This window comes from Podarcis tiliguerta (assembly GCF_965153285.1).
Source record: "Podarcis tiliguerta genome assembly, chromosome: 9".
NCBI lineage: Eukaryota > Metazoa > Chordata > Lepidosauria > Squamata > Lacertidae > Podarcis > Podarcis tiliguerta.
The window spans coordinates 73,822,553-73,844,519 of record NC_139542.1 but is presented as its reverse complement, the minus strand read 5'-3'; the positions used below and the strand labels follow the sequence as shown (position 1 = coordinate 73,844,519).

Sequence of the window (21,967 nt, the reverse complement as noted above, 5' to 3'; positions counted from 1 at the left end):
CAAAATGTGCAATGCTTTGTATACTTTTGCAGAGTAAATCTCAGTGGGACTCTGTAGTTTCAAGTAAACATGCTTGGAATTAGACTAAAATGCCTATAATATTGGGTCCGTGACTTGTCAAAAGTATATTTTTCATAATTCAGTTGTTTAGGCTCTTACGTAATGCAGTTGGTGGACTTGTGCTTATTCTGCAGTGCTCTTTTTGTGAAAGGATTGCTCAAGTTTGAAAAATATTAATCAAACTTTACTTTTGGATCTGTATTTCTGAACTACACATAATGATAGAATATATAATATGGATAGAACAGCTCTAACAAAAATAAGAATTTACAAAAACCAATGAATCTTCGGCTTCTCGATTTTGATTCCTTAGTATTTTTAATGTCTCACATTTAGGTTTTGACTATTTCGGTTTTTAAATACAGATTTGTTAATCTACTACTCAACAAGTAACATACAACCACTGCATCATTTTATCATTTGCATGAGAGTAGAAGAAAATGGCTACACCACCTTGAGTTTTAACAAAGTCTGAATTGTAATTAGTAACACCAGTGATTTTAAAGGCATAATGACCTTTTTAATGTAATACACCTCTTTTATGTAATGACACCACTTTACACAAAAATAAACTGGCTTTATTCTAAGATTTAGAAGATGCTTTCTGACACCATAGATGTGACCCCTCATTTTTCATGCAGTTAACATTTTCTATCGGCAATTTAAAAACATTGAACATTTAAAATCCAAATTATGCAACAATTTCCCCAACCCATATGCTCTGTGTTCATACACAATATGCAATATCTTGGGTTTTTTTTAATTTTGTGCCTGCATATAACTCTGTTTTTTAAATTAAAAACAACAACACAACTCCAAGATCCTTGATTTTGATATTGATATCTGAATGAAGAACCACTAGGTCCCATTTTTAAATGTTGTCTTCCTTTCAGGAAGACTGAATATTTATTACTATTACTATTATATTTATATCCTGCCTTTTTCCCAGACCAGGACTTGAAAGCAGCTTATACAAATTTAAACAACACAGATAAAATACAGAAGGCTTAAACCATATAAAATATAGTAATTAAAAAGTAATTAAACTGGAGTAGAATTAAAACAATATAAAAAACAGTTACAGTGGTACCTCAGGTTACATACGCATCAGGTTACATACGCTTCAGGTTACAGACTCCACTAACCCAGAAATAGTACCTCGGGTTAAGAACTTTGCTTCAGGATGAGAACAGAAATCGCGCAGCAGCAGCGGGAGGCCCCATTAGCTAAAGTGGTGCTTTAGGGTTAAGAACAGTTTCAGGTTAAGTATGGACCTCCGGAATGAATTAAGGTACCACTGTATATTAAAATACAGATAGTAAAAGAAGCACAGCACTATTCAAAAGCCCTTTCTGTAAAAAAAACAGTCCTGCAATGCCTGCTGCAGTAAATCAGTCTTTTCTTGCTGGTGGAATAGCAGCAAGGAGTGAGCCAGTCTAGCTTATTTAGGAGCAGCCACCAAGAAGGCCCTCTTGAGAAATGTATCTTAGTGGTAATTCCTTTGTGAATGAATTTTGAAAAGCAATTGCAATTGAGATTTGTCAGGTGAGGATTCAGCACTTTGGTGGGTTGTGCAGAGGATCATGAAGGTATCCTTTTTATTTATTTGTTGCACTTATCCCCTGCCTTTCCATACAAAAGGTTTTTCTTCTGAAAACCAACCCTGTATTTCCATGCTCCATCTTATTGGCAGTTTCCCTTCTTGGGCAAGATAGTTGAACAAGTGTACATCACTTATTTGGGAACACAACTGGATATGAGCACAGTTTTATAAACACCTACCAACCTGGCATGTGGTCTGTTAATAGCGTTGGGCAGGCCTTGGTTAACAGTTGCTGCCTGTTGATTTATCAAGATTTTCCACCCCATAGACCCTCTTAGATCTTTGATGCCTTTGGTAGTGTTGATCATGAGATGTTGTTGGAGACACAACTGCGGAACCTGGCAGGAATTCAAAACACAGTTGTGGAGTGCCTGGTTTTGATTATAGCATGGAGGTCTGATTTGTTATCGTCCCTTTCGGACTCGGCCTGCCCTGTCCTGCCTCCTGCCCAGTGTTACATATTGAATTACTGGGTAAGATTACGTATAATCTAATGTCATCAATATGCTGGTGATACCCAGCTCATTATTGTAGCTTATCTGAGCCAAGCTCTGCAGTCTTCCAGGTTCAAGCCACAGCTGGGTATTTCATTATGAGTGCTAAAAAGTGCTTGCTTGATTCAGTGTAATAGAACAATATCCCAATAGAACAATATCCCATCTCAGTGTAATAGAGCAACATCCCATCCTTTCTTCAGTGCGGGGGTGACTATAATTAGCCTTGGACAGGTGAGAATAGCCATACAAGTTGTGGAAGGGCAAAATTATCCACCTGCAGCTTTACACATAATTTAAGTTTGTGGTTTTTTGGTTTTTTTAATTTTTGGTATGACATACTTCATTAAGGGCTTCCCATGTTCACTTAAACTCCGAAATGTAGATAAATTTGTGGGTCATGCCCTTAATAGGCGTACTTGGGCAATGTGGATCTTCTGTGGTTCATTCCAGCTTCACCACTACTTTATTTATTTAATTTATGGAGCGTTTCCAATAAAACATCTTGAAGCAATGTAACAATACAAGCATCAGCAAATAAAAAAACCCATTTCAGTTTCAGTGCAGATGCAAACTGGGAAATCTCCACTGAAAAGGCTTGTAGGAAAACGAAGGTCTTCAGTAGCTCCTGAAAATAAAATATAGAGGTGGCTGCCAGAGGCACAGTGTCACGTGAACCTGAGTCTACTAAACACATGAGTCCATGTAACTGAATCGATCAGTCCACGTTACAAACACCTTACCTAACTACAAGGTATGCATACATCCTGATTTTGATATATAAAGCATTAAAAGTAGTAGGTCCAGTTGCCTAAGAGACCCCCTCTTCTTCCATATTTTATATTTAAATTATGTTTGTTCTGCTTGTTGTGATCCATGGGAATGGCCAATATTGTGGTGGCCCAAGCAAGGGGGTGTTGGTAGTTCCTGGTTGCCCAAGCAAGACGGCGAGGAAAAAGAAGGCTAGGTAAAGGCAGCACCTAGGAGGGAAATAAAGGTGGGGGTTCAGGACCATGGATAGGGCTCTTGCCGTGGAGGCGAAACATTCAAGTTGTCTTAGTGAGCAACTGGCTGAGTTTTGCAGCAGGTCTAGGTAGTCATTGACTAAATGCTCCATACCCCGAGTGCCCCTCCCGTCAGTTAAAGGACCTTGTTCTTTCTTCTGTAGCCATCGGTTTCTTCAAGGTAGTGGGGTTTCCAGCTATGGAAATTCCATCTCATCCTCACAGTTGCAATTCTGGAGGACTAACTCCAAGGAGGTCTGTTCTAGGATCATTAGAGCGCTGACCCTAAACAAAATTCATTAAAAGTAAGCCCTTTTTATTGCAGCGGAACAAGCTTCCCCAAGAAAGTTGTAAGAATACTTGCAAGCAGTGCTTCCCCACCCCCCAGAAAAATATGTGCCCTTCCTCACCATGGAGATGTTACAGTAGATGCCACATTTTTTAACAACAACAAAAAGAGGTGCCGGTACTGCGTACCCTTCAGTATCCCCTAAAAAACCCCCACTGCTTGCAAGAAAGTAAGTCCTATATCCCTTTCTCAACCCCCCTGGGAAAGGAATATACGTCAAGAGATAAACGTCTGTGAATGGAGATGGACCTGGACAAAAATTCAACCGTCCTAAACCAATGCCAGCAGACCTAAGAGAAAATATTGTAAAGATCTGTTTTCAGTGGTACCTTACCTCTCACATACTAAGGGGATGCTTATTCTGAGACTTGCTGAACATCGAGCTGTTCTGGAGCCTAACTGCTAGCTCAGTTAATGAAATGATAGGATACTCCTTACTATTAGAAAGAAAAGGTATGATTTGGGTTATTTACAGGATCAGATAGCAGCAGTTGATATGAAAATAACTGTAAAAATATGCATAGAAAACTGAAAGAAAAATAATCCCCCATTGGAATGGAGCATTATAACTGATTAAATTAACGTTTAAGGAAGTCCAGATTTGAGAACTTGAGCAAACATTTGGAACACTGGTCACTATTAATTACTTTTTCAAATGACAACCTACAACCCTGCCACACTTTCCCACTGCTGTAAAAAGCGTTTTCTCTTTACTTTGGTTTGCTGATAATTTGTGGTTACTTTATATTTATTATATCTATCATTTATTGATGTTAATTTCCTGTTGTTTTCTGTTTATTCCTATGCTAATCTACATTGTTATGTTGATTTATTTATTTTGAAAAAGTAATTATTTAATTAAAAAAAAATTAAGAAGGCAAAACCTGTTTAATGGATTTTGAGCAAACTTGTCTAGGGTGTGTCTTTCAGTGAGTTGTGGATTCTAGGAGCAGATGTTAAACTGCCCACCATCAAAATATTTTGGCAAGACATGCAGCTCATTGAAAGTATTGTTCCTTGTGTCTTCCTGTTGTATTTAAGTCTGCTTTAATTAAAAATTATATATCCCTTTGAATAATAGAGAAAACTCAAAGCCAAATGAGTATTCCTGTACCCCAGTTAACTGTCACTGTTAACAGAAGACAGAAGTTTTAACAGCCTTATCAAAAAAGATAAAGTATTTGTTCTGTTACTTTTAACATGATATGATTGGGTTCTTTCATCTCTGCCTCCCCCCTCAAAGAAAAAGTGATGCTTGCAGGCCTACAGATAAAGCATCTTCAGACTACAAACTAAGCAAAAGTCGCAGAGAGATGAACATAATCTCTCAAGATTATGCAAGCACAATGCTGAAATCTTTGTTGCCATCTAGTGGATATCCCTGTTGTGTGCAGGAGGTTGTGTATTGCAGCTAAATCTATAAAAGCTTTCCTTCTGGCAAAGAGTATCTTTGGTGCCGTTCCATTAAAGACTGCTTCTTGGGTCTCAGAAGGAAGCAGTCCTAATCTTTACTCAGACTTCGTTATTTTAAGATGTGCAACTACTCATTCTACATGCCTATTTTATAGTTGTGTTTTTCATCTTTTAATTTTCGTCTATGGTTCTCTCAGTTTTATATACATCCTGAAATGAAATCATAATAAACAGCATTACAAAAAAGAAGGGGGAGGCAGCCCTATTTAGCCAGCTGAGAGATACCACTTCCAGGGGTGCCACACTCTTTCTGCTGCCTTCTGCTTTAGCACAACAGACTTTAGCTAGGCGACACCTATTTTTGTTGCCTTTTCAACCACTGCTCTCTCCAACAACCTTTTCTGAGCTCAGAGGCATATTCTATTTGGATTTATCAGACCGAAAGATCGATCGCCCCATTCTGAACTGAAGCTGACTTGGAATTTGGTGGCTGCTTTAGTCAGGGCCACATCATGCCTGCCTGTTTCTACCAGTCTTGCTTGATCTGGGAGCAGTGGCTCTTTTCTGTCACTTCTCAGCCACAGTCCTTATTTTCCAGCACAGTGCCTAAGATTTTCCTGAGTCCTGTGGAAGTGTCATGGAGGTTGTGGTCGGACTCTGAGGAGGAGTAGGAAGAGCTTGGGGATTTGATCTTGAGGATGCTGGGGAGGATCCCAGGGGGTGAGGGGATGGAGATGCACCCTCCAAAGAAGGCTCAGGCCAATTCTCAGATTGCTTCCAAACTTGCACCCTGCAGCTTCTCTAGCTGTGGAGCTGCCTCTGGTGCCTTCACTGTTATGCAGGAAGCCCCCCCCCCCCTTTCAGGCAAGGCAGCTGGGAGTAAACCGGATGCCAAGCTAGCGCCACTCCACCTTTGTCACCTGGAGACTATAGCACTGACTCACACAACAGCACCTAACCTGCCCAGTGGACGGAGTGCCTGTTTGCTTGCCCAGACTCCCAGCCGCTTGCAGCACTCAATATTGTGCTCACCCCATCCTTCAAAAGGACAGTGCAGGGGGCATGTCACTTATTGGTTCAACATCTTAGCTTGTGCCTAGCTATGCCTTTGCCCTCTCATGTAACGGCTGATTCTTGCAACCTGTGACTTGCCTTATGTACTGTTCTAATCTGAAAATAAACACCTTTAGCAAAACTGGAGTTCCAGTTCCTCGTGGGTCTGGCAGTGGTTGACAGAAGGTAGGCCTAAGTTGGTCTGCCTTGCTGGAATTAGTGCATCCGTGCAATTTGAGTGTGCTTTGTAAACAGCCCTCACCTTGCATTTGATGCCCAAGTATCATACCTTGGGCTCATAAAATGCTTTTCTTTTCCCTTTCATTTTTAAATCCAATATTTACATTTTGCTTTTTTTATTTTATTCAGGTCAATAACATCGGGAAACTGAAAGATTTTCTTCTGCAGCACAGGAAAGATTATATTAATGCCTACAGGTGAGTATTGCAATAGGAACAGTGGGTGGGTTGGTGGTGAAGAAGGAAAACATTCATGGACTGATGCGCTCTCCCTTGGTGGAAAGCTCTTGGGCTAAATTTCCACTCTGATTACTGAACCTGTACTGATAGTCAAAGAATGTTAAATTGGTTTCCCTCTGAACAGGAAGAATAAAAGGTTGTGGTAAAAAAGAAAGTTGTGTTTGTTTAATGAAAAGAAGTTTTGGAACCTTGTCTGTTGTAATGGATTGAGATGGCTGTGGATGCAGGGATTCCAGTTCATACCTACTAGGAAGTTTCTGCCACCAGCTCCAGCCAAAAGACCACAGCCACTTTAGGGATGAAGCCTGCACATAGAATCTGGGGGACAACCAAGCTACCTGCCGCCACCTCGCGTCACTGCCAAGGAAGTCTTTGGCCTGCTTCCCTTTTCGGCTTCGTGCCACAGCCTGTAGTGCAGAGGTGCTGCCTTGCTCAGGAGGAAAAGTTCTTTGAACTTGAAAGTCACTTCAGTCAAAACCCAGTGTTCATTATTTAAAAAAAACTTGTGGTCCGGGTAAGATAGTAAAAGAGGAATAAGAAATGGAATGTTGAAGGAAAATCAAAAGATTATTTCACATTTGAATATCTAGGCAGTTTCTAAGTGCAGATGTGCCCAAGCAGAGATGAAGGACAACTGCTTGAAGTGTGGAAGAAGAAGCTGATGGTTTCCATAGTGGGAGGGAAAATATCTTTTGAACACACACACACACACACACACACACACATATAAGTACTCTGTTTTTTCACTGACGGGTTCAAGGCAGCTTATGGATAAAAATAAGAAATCATCTCTCTTTAATTCTTTTTAGTCATGTGTTAGAATGGTTAAACCACATCACCAGGTGGCAGTGTTCATCTTTTGGATTTAATAATGGTATTTATTTTATGAGAAGAGGTAACTAGTGTGGGAGCAATACCCTGACACTAGTTGCAGTGGACTTAAGGAAACAGAAGCAGAACAGTGTGCTAAAATAAAATTAACAACGCTGACTGTTTCCCCCAGCCATGTCATGTCTGAGTATGTGCGGATGACAGACACCGAGCGAGACCAGATTGACCAGGATGCCCAGATCTTTATGAGAACGTGTGCTGATGCAATTCAGCAACTCAGAACAGAAGGTAAATTGATTAAAATAATGTGTGAGTTGTGCCAGATGTTTAAAACGTTTATCTGCGAAGCATAATGCTTTTGTGTTTCTTTGTTTGTTTTTTTAGCACACAAGGACATCCATTCCCCACAAGTGAAGCAGCACAGAGAAGCTGTCCTAGATTTCATTGGAGACTATTTAAAAAGTATATATTTTTCTTGAAATTGTGGTGTTTTTTATTTTGTCTAGTCATAATTATTTTCTTTAAGCTTCGACCAAAATGCTCTGCATTGCTGTAGCCTTTTCATAAGTTCTTCTCTGTTTCCATTGCTGGGACAGCTAGACAGCCAGAGTTGCAGGGTGACAATAAGGCAGTGGTGTAGGGAGGAAGGTTCTAGATATGCTACGTCCCAAGTAACATCTGTGGGCAACTGGAACCTTGAATTTCAATGCACACAAGTCAACTGGCTTTTAAAAAGCAAAGCAGATTTCAAACTGACTTTGGAAAGAAAGCTAACAGGAGAAGAGTTTAAGTTAACTCCTTAGGGTATCCCTAACAAGTCCCCTAAAATTAACAAGCCCATCAAAAATATTACAATATTGTTGGGGAGTTGCAAGCAGTAGATACCGTATTTTTCGCCCCATAGGACACACCGCCCCATAGGACGCACCTAGTTTTTTTTGGGGGGGGGAAATAAGGGGGGGAAGTTATTCCCCCCCCCCAGGCGCGAGGGCTGGCGCGGGGGAAGCCTGAGCTTCCCCCGACCCCAGCCCCCAGAACAGGCTGTTGCCCCAAGCCTTGCACGGCCAGTGGGACCTACTGCAGGGCGCGCGAGGCTTGCCGACATCTGCCCGAAGCACGGGCGGGCTCCGCATCTCGCCCCGTGCTTCGGGCTGCAGACTGCCACCCCAAGCCTTGCGCACCCAGCGGGACCTCCCGCCGGGCGCGCAAGGCTTGCGGACATCTGCCCGAAGCAGGGGGCGGGCTCCGCAGCTCGCCCCCTGCTTTGGGCTACAGTCTGCTGCCCCAAGCCTCGCGCACCCGGCGGGGACCTCCCGCCGGGCACGCAAGGCTTGCAGATAGCTTCCTGAAGCCTGGAGAGCGAGAGGGGTCGGTGCGCACCAACGCCTCTCGCTCTCCAGGCTTCAGCGAAAGCCTGCATTCGCCCCATAGGACACACACACATTTCCCCTTCATTTTTGGAGGGGGAAAAGTGCGTCCTATAGGGCGAAAAATATGGTACTTAAAGAGGGAGTGTGCTAACACTAGAAGCCTTAAATTCAGAATAGTTTTGTTATATGAAGGAAGAATATCGAATCCTCAAACCTGGTGGAGCATTATCACTGGTATGGATCACCCTGGAGGTTGGGACAGCACTCTTTTGCTAGATTGACATGACATCCTGAAGTGTAGTTAATACTAAATACTGTAGGTCAATAGTGGTAAACTACAGCCCTTCATAGTTTTGAACCTCTGCTGTGGGATGGGGTTAGAATGAAGCTTCAACTACCCTGCAGTGTTGTCTATTCCTTTTGTGAGGAAACAACAAGGGTGACTCATAATAGAAATTTTATAAAGTTATGAACTATGTGAAGTGAACTTCATTCCATGCAGACTACTTTTCTCTTAATAAAAAAATTATAATTCATGCCTATTCAGTAAAATTGATTGGTAGTAAAGTTCAGAACACACAACTTTGATAAAATCCATTTATTAGGTATAGTGAGAACATGTCTACCAATGACTATTACAGTGGTGCCCCGCAAGACGAATGCCTCGCAAGACGGAAAACCCGCAAGACGAAAGGGTTTTCCGTTTGCAGAGGCGCTTCACAAGACGAATTTCCCTATGGGCTTGCTTCGCAAGACAAAAATTGACGAAAAATTTTGAATTTTTTTCCCGCTCCAAAACCCCTTTTTCTGAATCGCTAAGCTGCTAAAAGCATTTTAGCAGCAAAACCGCTAACCCCTTAAGCCTTAAAAAGCCGTTTTTAGCCCTTAAACTGTCAATAGCGCTAATAGCGCTAATCCGCCAATGGGCTTGCTTCGCAAGACGAAAAAACCGCAAGACGAAAAGACTCCCGGAACGGATTCTTTTCGTCTTGCGAGGCACCACTGTAGCTCTAATAGCTCAAAAATTGATCCTCTGTGTTCAGAAGTGCTATATCAAAGAGGTAGCATATACTACAGAGGTGGTATTCTGTCAGCCAGACATCCATCATATTCAACCTGTGAGTTTTACAGGTACATCCGGGTGGTTCCTGATCTAGCAAGACATTTTTAATGTTAATGTATACCATTTTCCTCTTGTTTACATGGCATCTTCATAACTATAAAGGAGTGTGTAAGCTGTATTCAGAACAAAGGGCTATCCGGGTCAAGCGAGTAGTTGATAAGAAAAGATTGTAAGTAATATTCCTTTAAATCCGTGCTTTTGATTTTCTTTGGAACTCTCATTAAATTTGTGAGCTGGTGAAATGTCTCCATGATAAAGAGGCATGTTCTTCATTCACATGCCTCAGAAAGCCAAACTGCACCTTACAAGGGATGCACAAAGGTGCAGGATCCCAAAGAGGAAGGTGCTCCTGCTTTGCTCCTCCCCAGTCCTTTTCGTTTCTTCAGTGCTTTGGTTTGATTTAGTATGTCGTCGGAATCTGAGCTTGTGTATAAACTCTCTCCTCAGTAACCACAAATCATAGCCAAGAACAAACCTTGGCTGCTGCTGAAGGAGAGAGCTTCACCACAAGCCTGGGTTTGAATGACACCCTAAGATATGGGTAGGCAAACTAAAGCCCGGGGGCCGGATCCGGCCCGTGGACCATCTGGCGTGGATTGGCATGGATCTGATTGTTCAGGTTGTGCCAGTGCGTGTGTTCAGCGGTGCCTCCTCCCTCCCTCCTCCTGGCTTCTCCCCGCCCTTCCTAGAGCCGAGAGGAAGGGGGCTGGGCTTCGTTGGTGACAACAGCAGCAGCGCTAGCGCTCGAGCGGCCACCATTGTAAGCAGGCTCAATTTGGGCTTTGCTGCTGCCAGCCCCTCTCCAGAGCCCTTTTGTGCGCCGCTCATCATCCCGCCACCGCCAGCCCCTGCCGCTCGCAAGACACGATTCATAACAAAATATAGTCCAGCCCCCCACAAGGTCTAAGGGACAGTGGACCAACCCCCTGCTGAAAAAGTTTGCCAGTCCCTGCCCTAAGACAAGCCTTGGCTTAGTTGAGTACAACATGGGAGTAAAAAAGTTTGGGGCGGAGCAATACAGATGCAAACTCCTCTCCAGGAATTTGCATGGTCCTAAGAAGCTTCACTTACTGCAGCTTGCACAACAAGGCGTTCTGCCTCCTCCATCTCTCTTTCTCACGCCCACATACTTTTCCTCCAGTTTTGAGTGTGACACAAACATTGAATTTCTTTTTACTTTCTTGTAGAGTTTGTTTACAGCAACCTTCCAAGGGTTTCGTTTGTTTGCTTCCTTCCATTTTTACCTTGCCTTTGGCGTTCTGTAAGGCTCTCAGGGTAACTTAGTTTCATTAAACTCTTCTAAAGGTTTGCCACGTTAATCCAGCAGCAAAGTGAAGTGTGCATGTGCCTGGATGCTTAGCCGTTCTTGCCTCGTGTCATTGAAGCCACTGCTGTTAAACCTCATGCGGAAAAATGGGAAGAACCATGTCTCTCTTCCTTGCTGAGACAGGAGTTTTAGGGGAAATGATTCTGAGGGCCACAACCTCTCCAGCCTGGAAGTATTTCCTAACAGAGCAACCATCAAATCTGGGCATAGTAGTAGGAAGCGAAAACTTCTGGATCTTTAGACTCAACCCACACACTCATGGACTTAATCTGGAGGGCAACACTTAATTTCTCTCTTGTTATTTTTTATTTTAAAAAGCCTTTTGTACATGCCACACTTCTTAAAATTATTCTGAGTATTCATAACGCAAAGGTGGAGATGTTTAACAAAGCAGTGTTAAATCTCTCCATTCCAACATTTATTTATTTTCCATGTATTATTGCTGAGTATTGGTCAGCACCTTCCAGAGCCTGTTTATTTACAGCGCTGCCTGACTGGTTTTAAGATTACAAAACCAGTCGTGTAGAGCACCTGCTTTCCCAGGTAGGACTGGGAAAGACTTGTGCCTTTAAGCCTGGAGATCTCTTGCCCATCAGTGTAGACCATGTTCTTCAACCTTGGATCCCCAAGGCTAGGGGTGATGAGACTTGTAGTTATTCAACATTTGGGAATGCAGGAACACTGGTGTAGACAGTACTGAACTATGTGGACTAATGGTCTAGTTCCATATAAGGCAGATTCTTATGTTCTGCAATTTATTACAAAAAATACACATATTTTAGCACTATTTCCAGACACATAATTCATTATAGAATAGAAGCATCATTTTTAAAGATCTGTACGTGGCTCTTTTGGGAAAGCAAATGCAAAGTTCCAGATGCCACCAGAGCAGCAATAATTAGCTCTTACTGCATGAAAGGAACTTGACGTTACAGAGGCAGGCAAGGAGGAGGTGTATCTTATCTGTTGCCTTATCATATGGCACCACACTGCCAACTGCTGTGTGTATAAACCTGCCCCAGCTTTCCTCCAGCTGAAGGGAGAGATGCGCTATTCCAGCATAATGGGCCATGGTATGAGCCTGTAGCTGCACTTGATCTTGGTTTGCTTGCTCTTAATTGTTTATGTATTTGCTCATTTAGATCCAGGCTTGAGCCAGAACAGAGCGATAAATCCAAAGTAACTTCTTCTCCTGAAAGAACTGCTCAAACAACTTCGGAAGAATCTGAAGAGAAACTCACTTGTGAAGACAACAGAGGTGATATTTCAGTCCTGTTCTGTCTCCATGTTCCACTTTTAAGAGGTGGTGGGTTTGTATGTGATGAGCATTTGCTCAGTTTTTTTTTTGCAGATTGGCGTTCGTTGATTAAGCAGTAAACAGTGGGTTTACTGGAAATCATGGGACAAATGGAAGTGTGAATGGGCCCAGAGTGTGACATGGGGAGACACTTGTCTACTTTGGCCTTCCCTGAAAGACCTCATGGGAGTGAGGGAGAAGGAGACTCTACAGACAGGGATGCATGGTTTCTCCTATGGGGCTTCAGCAGCATATGGGTCAACTAGAATAATTTCAGTCCTTCCTGAAATGACTGAAAACAATGCATCCACTATAGACTGGGTTACTCCAAGTCTAGATTTCGGCAGTGCACTCTCTCGGGTTTCCCTTGCACTTGATCCAGAAGCTGCAGTTAGTGTAGAGTGCTGCAACACTCCCACGGCCTTGTCAGCATAGAAACAGTGCGCTCAGAGAACTGCACCGGTTGCCGATCTGCTTCTGGGCCGGGTTCAAGGTGTGGCTATTAGTACGCAAAACCCTTAATAATTTGGGACCAGTTTACCAATGAGATTGCCTTACCCCACATGTGCCCCTTTGACCGCTTTGATGGGATGAATTTGCACCACCACATATGCCATATAATACCCATCCCACATGTTTAAGAGCTTAATCGTTTAGTGTGGCAGCGCTTCCACTCCCTGCTGAGATCAAGCAGGTGCCTTCACTGTACAGTAGTACCTCGGGTTACAAACGCTTCGAGTTACAAACTCCGCTAACCCAGAAGTAGTACCTCGGGTTACAAACTTTGTCCCAGGATGAGAACAGAAATCACGCGCCTGGGGTAGGCCCCATTAGCAAAAGTGTGCCTCAGGTTAAGAACAGTTTCGGGTTAAGAACGGACCTCTGGAACGAATTAAGTTTGTAACCTGAGGTACCACTGCAAATTAGAATTAGAAATCTGTTTTAATATTTTAATTTTTTAAAAGTAGGGTTGCGAGTGTTTTCTTGGTTTTACTGTTCTGTCGTCTGTAAACCACTCTGAGGTTCCGTTACAATCAAGCAATGTATACATTTTCTGAAATAAATAAGTAAGTGTGCAAACGTGAAAATTGCATTCCCCCTGTGTTTCCTGTGGGAGACAGGCTGCTATGGCGACCAGAGCTAATCTGGGACCAATGGCACCTGCTTCTGTGAGCTCCCTCCTCCCCCCGTTTCTTGATATTCATCCTGGATGCAGTTGCCTAACAATAAGAGCACTGGTAGTACTTAGAATTAATTGGTCCCTAGGGGCTAATAAAGGGAACTGGGTGGAATTAATGTTCTGTCTGCCAAGCATTGCATCTTGCCAGGTGGACCAGTCGGCCCTCCTCTCCCCACCTTGCTGTTTTTGGGGGTTCTCCCAGTCCCCTCCCAGCCAATTTTGGGTAATGTAGGGGAAGCAGGGGAAGCCCTGTTGTGCAAGCAGAAGTCCTTGTGTGTGTTAGACTAATCTTCCCCACTCTTTCTCTGTTTGTAGTTCTGTAAGCTGACTTTTTCTGGTTTTGTGAATATTGTAAATAAGCACTGGGCTGTAGGTGATAGCTGGCACTTTTAAATGAAAACCACCTTGGCTTTTTGTTCAAAGTGTGGATATAGTTAAAGCAAACATGAATATATCCTTCAGTTAAACAAAACAATCTGATTTCAGAGCTGTGTACTTCACCTAACATAGCTTTAGTTTGCAGAATTGGTACCATTTAATGCAAGAGAGATTATCTGCTTCTGAATAATAAGCAGATATTCTGTTCACAGCACTGGTGTGTACCTTACACAGGGAAAGGCTATTTCTTGTCAAACCAGCATCATTTCCCTTCCCAGTTCTTTTAGGCAGTGTCATTTTTTGAGGTAGGTCATCATATTTTGTAAAGGTTGCACAAGAAGGTAGGAGATGGGGAAAAGGCATTTCCGGAAAAAGCTATCAAACCTCTGGCATTTGGGGGGAAAGTTTTTTAGTTTTTAGTGTTTGATGTTGTATTGTGTTTTTACTATTTTTGGTGGGAGCCATCCAGAGTGGGATATAAAATAATGTTGTTGTTGAAGCGTAAACAGAAGGGATATTTTTTTTAAAAAAAATCAGGAAGTAGGAACAAAAGATATGGAACTGGGTGTGAATTAATGAAACCACCGCCACAGTGTCCTTTCTCTTGGCAGGTGACAGCAGGTGACAGCAAAGGTTGAGCAGGTGACAGCAAAGGTTGCAAGGTTTTTAGCTGGGGCAATCAAAATATTTGACTGTTGATTCAAAACCCTAAAATGTATTTTATATAATTGACTTTTTACTTTTATTCTTTATATATCGTATTGTTGTTTTATTGCTATGGCGGATGGCTGACGCAAATAAAGAATCATTAATTTTTAAATGAATACATAATAGTAAAAGAACCATGGAATATTATGTTAATATATAATCACAGTGGAGAGACTCTTGTTTCTCCCTTGAAAGAAGAAATGCAGCTTTGATTTAACGTGGCAGGTGCCCTTTCCATGCCAGTGTCACTGTTCCAAAAATGTTTCATCTGCCTTCTTCAGCCTTTGTTTTAATAAAGAAGAGAACAGTAACTCCAGACAACATGCCTAGTTACAGAGCCTAACGTGGGAGGTGTCTTTCAGTATAATACCTCATCCAGAATTGTTTTTAAACAGAAGTCCTCTGAAAGGCTTCCCAAGAGAAGCGAGCATCCCACACGGCAACATTGCCGGTCTAATTGAAAACACTTTCAGAGACAAGAATATAAACAAGTACAAATTAAGCAAAACACATCTCACTCAAGTATCTTGGTAGGAAAATAATGTTCACAACTAATGGCAGGTTTCAAACATAAAATAAAGTGCAGCAGTACCCTATCTAGTTTTGTACCCCTTGGAAAATTGAACAGCTTAAGTTGCTTAAGTTGAGTATGGAGACTTTTAACACTATATCCCAGCAGGTGCGTTTGGTGCCTTAACTCAGGGGTCAGCAACCTTTTTCAGCCGTGAGCTGGTCCACCGTCCCTCAGACCATGTAGTGGGCCATATATTGGGGGGGGGGGGGGAATGAACGAATTCCTATGCCCCACAAATATCCCAGAGATGCATTTTAATTAAAAGCACACATTCTACCCATGTAAAAACACCAGGCTGGCCCCACAAATATCCCAGAGATGCATTTTAAATAAAAGCACACATTCTGCTCATGTAAAAACACGCTGATTCCCAGACCGTCTGCAGGCCGCATTGAGAAGGCGATTGGGCCGCATCCAGCCCCTGGGCCTTAGGTTGCCTACCCCTGCCTTAACTGATGTTAATTTTTGCTGATGTTGAAAATATCAGAAAGCCACTGGATTCAGTCTGAAGGAAAACAAACAAAAACATCTTGGGCTTTTCTATATGAATGTTACATTACACTAAAATATTCCACTCTCCCAGAGAGGTACCTCTTTTTGGGGTAGAAGTGTAAAATCCCCTTTATGTAATGCAAGTAGGCAGCTAATAATATCAGGCGTGCTCTGGGGCACGTTCTAAAAAGTACCTTTTTTGCATAATTTAGAAATGTCTGCTGATTGAATGTGGATGAGTCTCTGCCGCAGGGAACAGCATAAAACAGCTTTTTAACACCCTTTTAAAACAACTTTTTAAGCACTGTGGACATTCAGCCACTCAGCTGATTCCTTTTTTAAAATGTGAAGCTTCTATCCCTCCCACCGTCCTTTGCCTTGTTTCTGCAAGCAGACACAAAAGGGTTTGAGGTAACCTCAGCTTCAAAGCTTCTGAAAGTGCAGCATCAGTTAAGAATATGAGCATCTCAACATCTCCAATAAGAGGAAGAAGTCTGGTGGCAGGAATTAAAAGCTGGCTTTTAAAATTGAGGCAAATAAAATTATGGACAGTTCAGTTATTGCTGAACTAGGAATAATATTAAACAGGTCTAGCAGTTTTTGGCTACATGTTGAGCATGTTGAGTTTGTTTCTTCTTTTGCAGATAAGAATGTGATAGATGAACACACTAATTTTGGACTTTGGGGTGATGGCAAAGGAGAAGATGAGCTTTCACCTGAAGAAATCCAAATGGTAAGTTGTATTTTCTATCAGTTTGTTGACTTTCTCCCTGGCTAGCTATATCTACAGATATTGAAAATGAAATAAGTCCAATGCATAAATTGAGTCATTTGCCTTTTCTGCTAAGCAACGCTTTAACAAATGGAACCCTGCACGTTTGCTTTTCTGATTCTTTTTGTCAGTACCTGCTTAAAATTATTAATCATATGATTGGGGAGGTGATTGTTGTCAAGCCATTATGTTCATGGGAAAGTATTTTTTCAGCAATTAAGACTGCCCTTTAAGATTTTAAATTATTGCTTTAAATCTCTACTATAAATAGTTATTTCCGTTCACAAGCAGATGGAGCTATTCTAACATTAGGAATCATAAAGAAACTTCCCAAAGAAGATACTGTAATTTCTTATACTTACTTTTCCATACTACCTCTGGCCTTCCAGATGTGGATTAATTACAGCTCCCATCATCCATTGCCATTAGCCAAGCTTGCTGGGACGGACGGGAATTCTAGTCCAGCAACTTTGAGAGAGCCAAAGGTTCCCCATACCTGGTATACGATGAGGATATTATGATGAATCCACTGGTACAAAAATCACTTAAGGACATTTTAAGGGCCTTCCATGCCACACAATGCTATTGCTGCATTATGGTGGGATTTCAAGCTCAGTGCCTCTCAAAATCAGAGGGATCAGTGCTGCTTTCTGCTCACCTGGCCCCTCCCTCATGTGCTCTGGTTGTGCTAGACCAGGCAGGCATAGGCAAACTCGGCCCTCCAGATGTTTTGAGACTACAATTCCCATCATCCCTGACCGCTGGTCCTATTAGCTAGGAATCATGGGAGTTGTAGTCCCAAAACATCTGGAGGGCCAAGTTTGCCTATGCCTGGGCTAGACCGAGGACATAGGCATTCGGGGCTAGGAAGGGCCACCAGTTTCCCTTCAAACTTAATTGCTTACCTTTTCTGATTGCTTATTTGGGACCATAATTCTGGAGACATCCGTTGGTTCATGAGTTTTGTCTTTCAAGAGATGTAAGATACAGCAGCATATGACCATATTTTGACTTAATTCTCTTTATGAAATCAGTACACATGTTGCTTAACCAAATCTCTACTTACCATGCCTTTAACCAGAAATTCAGATAGGTAGGTGTTCAGTCATTTTCTGTGTGTGATCTTCTGCCTCCATTTTGATGTTTAAAACTGAAGGCCTTTGTTCTCATGTGAATGAGGGGAAATCCAATTTTTGTACACAATCACAATACATCCTATCATGATTGCAGTAACACTTCAAAGTCTCATTGATTTCAAGGAAAGAATTAAGAAAGCCCTTTAATCTTTGAAATACAGTGGTCTTACAATGCTCCACTCTGCCTAGATCATACCTGTAAGCTCTTTCTCTTCAGTCATGTAATTGAATTCTAAAGCATTCAGCTAATTAGCTAAGTGGATTTCAAACCTTTTCTTTCTTCCCTTTATATACTCCTTTATATCAGGAAACTTAGACTGTCCAATTTCATGAAAATTATGCTAATTTAAACTAGCTGCTAAGATGGAAAGAAATACTGAAAACACTGCAAAAGTTTTATATTAAAATGTGTTTGGGGAAATTGCAACCAAAATGGCTGCAGGCTGGTTTACGAAACATTTTTATGGGATAATTTGAATTTTCCTTACCCCCTGTTAACACATTAAGGACTTTATAGTTCTTATAAGAACATGGCACAGTGTTTAGTTAGATAAAGTAAAATCTTGTTCTGTTCTATCTAATTTTCCCAAGCTACTTTCATTTTATTGTTTTGTCCTTTCAGGGAAATAATTTGTTTTGCATTTAAAAATGTCTGTACTGGAACAGTAATAACGGACTTTATTCTGGGTAATATATCCCTCGAGTAGATCCATTAAAATCAGTGGAACTACTTTGTGTATAACTAATGTTGGATATCACCCTCTGTTAACTAACTCAGGCTCTCTTTGTGTCATTATACAGGTTATCACATTACACCATCAGTTTGCAACCACTTACCTTATTTCTCTTAAGAAAATATGTGTTTGAGCATTGTAGAATCATATTTCCAGTTTATATCATGTAAATTATTTTGAGTATATACTGTTCTGTCCAACTTCATGTTCATTAGACTGCTTTGTAATATTTTATTAGTCCAAGAGGCTTTCCAGATGCTACATTTATCTAAGATATGTTTTTGAGGATTAAAGGGTCTTCCCAAAGGAACATAGAAGTGAAAGTGCTCTCTATATTACAGGTTACTCTGCTTCAAATAGGAAAGCAGTGAAAATCCTGACTACTCCTTTCAGAAATTAATGGGCCTAATTCAGCATTGTAAAACCCAACATTGACTGTGGTGTAACTTACTCAGACTGGTAGAAAGTCCCAGGTTCCTCGTATACCGTATTTTTCCATGTATAATATGCCCCCTATTTTGGGGGGACTCCAAATTAAGAAAACACCCCTCAGCACTACCCATGTATAAAATGAGCGCCAATTTTAAACCTAATTTTTTGGTAAATAAACCTAGTCTTATACATGGAAAAATACGGTAATTATCAGCCTTCATAAGCACTCATTGCTGCCAACGTGTTTGTGAATGCTTCATTTCCAGAGGCTTTGAATCCCTGCACATCATGGTTTATTTTGTAGTGTGGGTTGTGGGTGTGCTTGAGGGTGGAATGACCTTTAAGCCTCATATTGTTGTTATTATTGTTAACTTTCTCCTTCCAGTTCGAGCAGGAAAACCAGCGCCTTGTCGGAGAAATGAACAGCCTGTTTGATGAAGTCAGGTACAGCCTTCCCCGCCCCCTCGCCTGCCCTTGCGGCACATAGAATGTGCTTTCCAACCCACTTTATGTACATGCATACATTTGTATGCCACCTTTCCATGCTCACGGTCGCACACAACATGAAAACCGATACATAACCACAACATGACAAAAGTAGTAATTGCCCAAATTACCAAACTGTGTGATTTCCACACAAAACGCAAGAAGATCTAAAATAAAGATATGAAAAAAGCAACAGCAACAACCCCCCACCATCAGAACCCCCCAACCCCCCCCCCCCCAGCCCACGAGTCTGGTCAGCAGCCTCAGCTTTTGCAGCTGGAGTCAGTCAAGGCCTTGCCCTCTCCGGCCAGGTGGAAAAGGCCTGCAAGGCAGGAGGCAGGTCTTGCAGGACTCACAGCCAGGATGACCTCTGGCCTCTTCAGCAGCCTCAGCCTTTGTAGCTGGAGTCCGTCAGGGCCCCTAATCTCAAGGTCGTGGATTCAGACCCCACGTTGGGCAAAAGATTCCTGCCTCACAGGGGGCCGTACTAGATGACTCTTGTGGTCCCTTCCAACTCTACAATTCTATCATTCTAGGTGGGGAAGGGTCTGTAAGGCAGGGAGCAGAGCTTCACAGCCAAGATGTAGATATAGTTTCACAGTTTCTTTTCATAAATCTGTTGCTAGATAAGTGGAGCTGAAAGATTCATTTTACTGAGCTTATGCACAATTTGAACCACTCTTCATGTTTGCTAGTTTTTTGATAAATTGGACAACACAGTTTTCTGACTAACACCACCTTATACAGAGTCAGAAATAGGTCATCTTGCCCATCTTCAACCTTTTCATATCTACCCACTTTTAACGTAATAGGGATACTTTCTTCTCTCTCTCTCTCTCTATTACACATCAAGACAGAAGCCATTAGCTAGTGATCTACCGAGTTAAAATTTATTTTTGCTAATCTGTTTCGCTTGGCTTGCAATTCTCCATTCGTAAGAAATGCTCCATATCATGTTTACTTAAGTTTGTAAGAAATTTAAAATGTTTGTACTTACACGGCTTTTTAATTTTTTTAAATAGACAAATTGAAGGGAAGGTGGTTGAAATATCTAGACTTCAAGAGATATTCACAGAAAAAGTTTTACAGCAGGTAAATTCCACAGGGAGGTGGTTGGTTGGCTCTTTCTATTCTAGTATTTTTCCAGTAGGTAAAAAGGCTGCAGTTAGAGAGGCTAAATGAGTGATTGCGCACAAAAAGGCAGGCATGGTATAAGAGGAATAAAATGTGAGTCCCACAGGGACTCCACTGCACTGAAGGGGACTTCTGCAGCTCAAATGGGCTTCAGGAACATGTCCTGGACATGTTGAGGGGCATTGCTGGGGGGAAGAAGAAGAAGAGTTTGGATTTGATATCCCGCTTTATCACTACTCTAAAGTCTCAAAGCGGCTCACAATCTCCTTTCCCTTCCTCCCCCACAACAAGCACTCTGTGAGGTGAGTGAGGCTGGTGACCTCACAAAAAAGGATAGTTTTATTCCAAAGAATATTGTATATTGGGCAGATTTTGTGCCCTCCTCCTCCATTTGATCTGAAAAATTATTCAAAACTCATTCCACGTACAGTGGTACCTCGGGTTACAGATGCTTCAGGTTACAGACGCTTCAGGTTATAGACTCCACTAACCCAGAAATAGTACCTCAGGTTAAGAACTTTCTTCAGGATGAGAAAGAGGGTGATGAGGTTTGAAGGTGCTGCTACATTCTTCAGTAGCTACAGGTGTACCTTAGCAGCTAGCTCTGGCCTCAGTTTATGGTGAGCAGAAACTGACAGCTCGTGTGAAAAGGATGTAGGGGTCTTATTAGACCACAAGTTGAACAAGTCAACAGTGTGATGCAGCAAGCAAATGCTATTCTAGGCTGCATCAACAGAAGTATAGTGCTCCAATCAAGGGAAGTAGTAGTCGTGCTTTATTCTGCCTTGGCCAGACCCCACCTGGAGTCCTGTGTCCAGTTCTGGGTGCCACAATTTAAGAAGGATGTTGACAAGCTGGAAGGTGCTTAGAGGAGGGTGCCCAAGATGATCCAGGCTCTGGAAACCAAGCCTTATGAGGAACAGTTGAGGGAACTGGGTATGTTTAGCGTGGAGAAGGGGAGACTGAGAGGTCAAGGGTTGTCACATGGAGCAAGCTTCTTTTCTCCTGCTCTGGAGGCTAGGACTGGAACCAATGCATTCAAGTTGCAAAAAAGGAGATTCCAACTAAACATCAGGAAGAACTTTCTGACAGCAAGAGCTGTTTGGCAGTGGAACGGACTCCCATGAGAGGTGGTGGACTCTCCTTCCTTGGAGGTTTTTAAGCAGAGGTTAGATGGCCATCTGTCACGGATGCTTGAGCTGAGATTCCTGCATTGCAGAGGGTTGGACTAGATGACCCTGAGGGTACCTTCCAACTCTACAATTAAATGATTCTGTGCAGTTTGATTATGACCTGTTTTTTACGTTACATATTTCAACTTACTTAAAAGGAAGCCGAGATTGACAGTATCCACCACTTGGTTGTGGGTGCAACAGAGAACATCAAGGAAGGAAATGAAGACATAAGAGAGGTAATGTCTGCCTCCTCCCCTTTTTTTTTAAATCAAATACTACTTGACCTTAACAGACTACCTGTAATGTATTTTGAGAGAACACTGACACCCTTGTTAGTCAGACACACGGTCCTTCCTCCATAAA

The 21,967-nt window shown here is 42.0% G+C and overlaps 1 protein-coding gene across 1 annotated transcript in view; it reads left to right on the top strand.

The window, feature by feature from the left end:
* STX18 (syntaxin 18) overlaps positions 1 to 21,967 on the top strand; it is a 46,671-nt gene that overhangs the window by 22,964 nt on the left and 1,740 nt on the right. The window contains exons 2-10 of the mRNA XM_083399138.1: positions 6,346 to 6,413; positions 7,459 to 7,574; positions 7,671 to 7,748; positions 9,882 to 9,948; positions 12,249 to 12,364; positions 16,380 to 16,468; positions 19,195 to 19,253; positions 20,318 to 20,387; positions 21,760 to 21,840. Coding sequence (XP_083255264.1) covers positions 6,346 to 6,413; positions 7,459 to 7,574; positions 7,671 to 7,748; positions 9,882 to 9,948; positions 12,249 to 12,364; positions 16,380 to 16,468; positions 19,195 to 19,253; positions 20,318 to 20,387; positions 21,760 to 21,840 — 744 coding nt within the window. The remainder of the gene's footprint in view (positions 1 to 6,345; positions 6,414 to 7,458; positions 7,575 to 7,670; positions 7,749 to 9,881; positions 9,949 to 12,248; positions 12,365 to 16,379; positions 16,469 to 19,194; positions 19,254 to 20,317; positions 20,388 to 21,759; positions 21,841 to 21,967) is intronic.